This window comes from Acanthisitta chloris, unplaced genomic scaffold (genome assembly GCF_000695815.1).
Source record: "Acanthisitta chloris isolate BGI_N310 unplaced genomic scaffold, ASM69581v1 scaffold4395, whole genome shotgun sequence".
Lineage (NCBI taxonomy): Eukaryota > Metazoa > Chordata > Aves > Passeriformes > Acanthisittidae > Acanthisitta > Acanthisitta chloris.
The window spans coordinates 38,461-42,551 of NW_008674144.1; the positions used below are offsets into that span (position 1 = coordinate 38,461).

General features: G+C 42.2%; 1 protein-coding gene across 1 annotated transcript; it reads left to right on the forward strand.

Annotated features, from left to right (window-relative positions):
* Nucleotides 1-1,824: 1,824 nt before the first annotated feature.
* Nucleotides 1,825-3,336, forward strand: SOD3 (superoxide dismutase 3, extracellular). Its single transcript, XM_009075212.1, has 2 exons — nt 1,825-1,956; nt 2,417-3,336. The coding sequence occupies exon 2, from the start codon at nt 2,433-2,435 to the stop codon at nt 3,144-3,146; it is 714 nt and encodes a 237-aa protein (XP_009073460.1). The 5' UTR covers nt 1,825-1,956; nt 2,417-2,432; the 3' UTR covers nt 3,147-3,336.
* Nucleotides 3,337-4,091: the final 755 nt, after the last annotated feature.

The window sequence follows — 4,091 nt, forward strand, 5'->3', positions numbered from 1 at the left end:
AGCTTTTCAAGTCTCTTGGAATGTTGACTGCTGGCTCAGAAATTTCCTTGCAGAAGTGTTAAACTGAGTTGCAGTTCACTACTTTGTGATTCAAGGAGTAAACAATGCACAATGCTCCTTTCATCCTTCCATTTATTGTCTCCCCTTAAAAAATGGTTTATGCCTCTAAGAAATAGTTTTTGTAATAGTACCTGGGCTGGACGTTTGCTTCCTGCATTTGAACCATCCTCCTTTGCCTTAGGCTAGTCTTAGCTGAATGTGCTTTGCATCTATTTATAAAACCCAATTATAAAACTTTGAAATGCTCTAAACCCAAGAAATTTCATACTATTACCATGTCACAAGTATGGATTTCCCCAGCTCAGAGACTGCCAGTGAATGAACTTGGGAAAAGCTGCAACAGAGGCAGCATTAGTCTTGTGGTGATGGGAAATCCTGGCACTCAGCCTGAGAGTTCAGCTTCCACCAAACACTGCATGGTGCCCAGGAGCACAGTAATCCAAACAACTCATAAATAGCCTGAAGAAAAGAAATACCAGTTGTCCTAGTTCATGGAATAGGAACTGAAACCCAGGGTGAAAGTACCACGTTCAATGTTCCTTGGGGCTGTCCTGTGCAGAACCAGGGGTTGGATTTTTATGATTCTAGTGGTTCCCTTCCAACTCAGAATATTCTGTGATTCTATAATACCCCAACATTCCAAGCTGAAGCTAACACTGTATTTCCAGTCCCTTGCTAATGATCCAAGTAGCTGACATTCCTTTAGCTCTACTCCCTCTCATACAGAAAGAGAAAAAAATGGTCTCTCAGATAACAGAGTATCTTGGATCTGATGTGGTATATGATATCAGTAAGATTAACACACACAGTTTTACCATTCCAGGAGCTGACAGTCCCATCCATTCCTTACCCAGCTGGCAGGAGACATGAACTAGGAAAAAGGATTTTCTTTGCAATTTTCTCATGTTGAGAATTGTTCCAGAGTAATAAGAGCTACTCTTTTCTCTCTACAGAAATATCAGCCTGTTAAATTGCTCTTGTGACAGCAGAATCCACATTTCATCTACAACAGTGGGAAGTGCTGCAGGCAGGGCAATGCCCCCGGGAGGAGAGCATTTCTCAGTTCATGGGATGATGAAACACATGTGAACTCTCTGTGCTCCAGCCACCTTCAGAGCAATTTCTCTGCGCCTCAGTCTGATGTTGCACTGCCTCAGTACTGGCTACTTCCCTCTTTGGAAAGAAATCACTGCTGTCTCCAAAAAAAAAAAACAAGGAAGAAGAAAAAAGGCTTCAGTGGAGCAGAAAACTTGGTGAGTAAAGCAGCAGACACTAACCAGCCCTAAAACCTGTCAGAGAAGCATTGCTGACATGTACCTCAACATCTATAGTCTAAACTTAGGTTTTAAAGCCACAGAAACTTTGGTCTACATCCATGTGGAACAGTTTATGTTGCTCACTTTCAGTTTTGACAAATGAGATAAAAATGCAAAGCAGCTCCATGGCAATCAGCACAGAAGTGAGCTAACTGCCCAACTGTGCCTTCATAAAACTCCTTCCTCTCCCCTCCCTGCATGCCAAAGTTCACTTGTTTTAGATATGAAGTCACCAAAAGGCAGATTAATTTCAAAGCTTCATGGACTTTTCCCTTTCTTTGTTTTGAAATGTCAGAGAGGACCGAGAGCCAGACTAACAAACTCATCAAGCAAAGATAAAGTGTTCACCCTGCCCAAAACAAAAATGCCTAGAACTTTTTCCCCTCCCTTCCTCCTTCCCTGCCTCCCTCCCCTCCCACGGCTCTCCTGGTGACGCCTCCCCTGAGCCAGCGTTACCTAATTTCTAGAGAAACACGCAGTTCCCATAAGCATCACATTCAAGCAGCTCTGGCTTTCTGTCTGGTCACATCTCGGTTTAGGGGAGCAGAGGTGAAGAGCTACTACTGAGAGGTTCTGCAAGGTAATCAACTTGTTGGGTTTTTACTTTTTTGTTTGCAATGCCTAACTAGGGATTAAGTAGGTGGACCAAGGAAAAAAAAAGACTACTGGCAAACTGTCTTGCTGGAATTTGTAGGAGGAGAAAAGTTTCAATACAAACTCAGAAACAGATTTAAGAACATTTTGGCTTGTTTGCTTCCTGCAGGGAAAAAGAGGCAGGTTTTAAGATCAAGATCTAACGTAGAATATAAAATTGCTAGCATTTCTTTTAGCCATGGGTGTCAGTTGTACATGTTTAAAACACACATATGCATTCTGATTCAGTTCCAGTTCATCACATTAGACAGATTCAGCAAGCAGCAGTCCAGTGGGACAATGTTCCAGCTGTTTCACTCAGCTCCCCACTGGCTGTGTGCCTTTCTCTCCAGCCACACTGCTGCAAAACGCCCTGAATTCTTTGTACCTTCCTGTACCTTTTGCAGGCTTCGAATTGCCAAGATGCTTCTGATTCTTTCTCTGGTCACTGGGCTCATCCTGTCTGCCTCTGGTGACATGGCAGACAAAGAAACTGATCCACGACTAGAGTCACTGCATGAAATACAAAAACAAGTGAACGACCTCTGGCAGAATTTGCTCTATCCGGTGACACGTGGCAACGAGACTGATGGGATGGTTTATGCCACTTGTGAAATGAAGCCCAGCTCCAAAATAGATGCTGACAAGCCACAAGTGACTGGACAAGTCCTATTCAGGCAGTATTACTCACGTGGAAGATTGGAAGCCATTTTTTACTTGGATGGGTTTCCTTTGGATACCAATCAGTCTAGTAGAGCTATTCACATCCACGAGCTCGGAGACCTCAGCAATGGCTGTGACTCAACAGGAGGACACTACAACCCTTTCCGAGTGAACCACCCCCGGCACCCAGGGGATTTTGGCAACTTTCTTCCTAAAGAAGGCAAAATCAGAAAATACAAAACAAATCTCTTTGCCACTGTCTTTGGTCCATACTCCATCATGGGCAGATCCATTGTGATCCACGAGCAGGAAGACGACATGGGCAAGGGCAATAACAAGGCCAGTTTGGAAAATGGAAATGCTGGGAAACGTCTGGCTTGCTGTGTGATTGGGATATGCAACAAGAACTTGTGGGAAGAGAAACTGTCTGAGGTCTCAGAAAAGAAGAAGAGAGGGCTCAACAAACGAACATAGGTCCATGCAGAAGTGAAGACCAAAGAGCTGGGTGCAGTCTGGGCAGCACAGAGTAACTCAGGCTGTGCCACTGGCCACTAAAGTATGTGGCTGAAGGATTCCCAGTTCCATTTGCTTGCTCCTCTATGAAATGCTTATCACTTTGTAGAACCTCCTTTCTGTAAGCCCATCAATAAAACCAGCATCAACTGAACACTGTGGTATGTTTTCTTGAAGGCAAAGATTCCCATTTATGCAGTTTGGGAGTTGAATGCATGTAAGTAAGAGTTCTGATGGATATGGTCAATAGACTAAATAGTCTGTGTGCTGTAAGGGGCTCTTAAGGGATCATAAATTAGACACTGAAGGAAAAAATAAGTAAAAATCTGCCTCTCATTAGACACTGTTCTGTATTTAGCTGCAAACCTGAAAGGAAAAAAAAAGGTCTCTATGCTTTTAATAGTGTTGGGTGTTGTATTGCATGACCTCACTAATGGACTTCCCCTGGAAATAAGGGAAAGTACAGACATTTCTGTGGTAAACTTTAGATCCATTATGTTATTCTACTTCCATAAGCCTCTAGTTTGTTCCTGTCAGTAGCTAAGTTCTGTACAAAAGTTTTAATGCTGCTTAGACAATGCTGATAAATTCAGCAGATCAGAGAGAAATATTACTTTCAAAGGCAGAAAACACTGAGTGTGTCACTTCATACAAAAATGTAGGAGTTAAATCAATCAGTTTAGGCTGAGAGAAGTGACAGTGAAAAGATTTAAGTCAGATAATTTTCAGACTTAAAACTCTCACCCAATAAAGCTTTACTTTTTTAATTTAATACAACTGAATGAACATACTAAAATACCACCCCATGGCTATCATTCATCTGATACTGAGAAGAGAAAAGGAAACAAGCAGGTAGAACAAGCATATCAGGAAATGTTTTTATTAAAGATGACAAAATGTATTAAT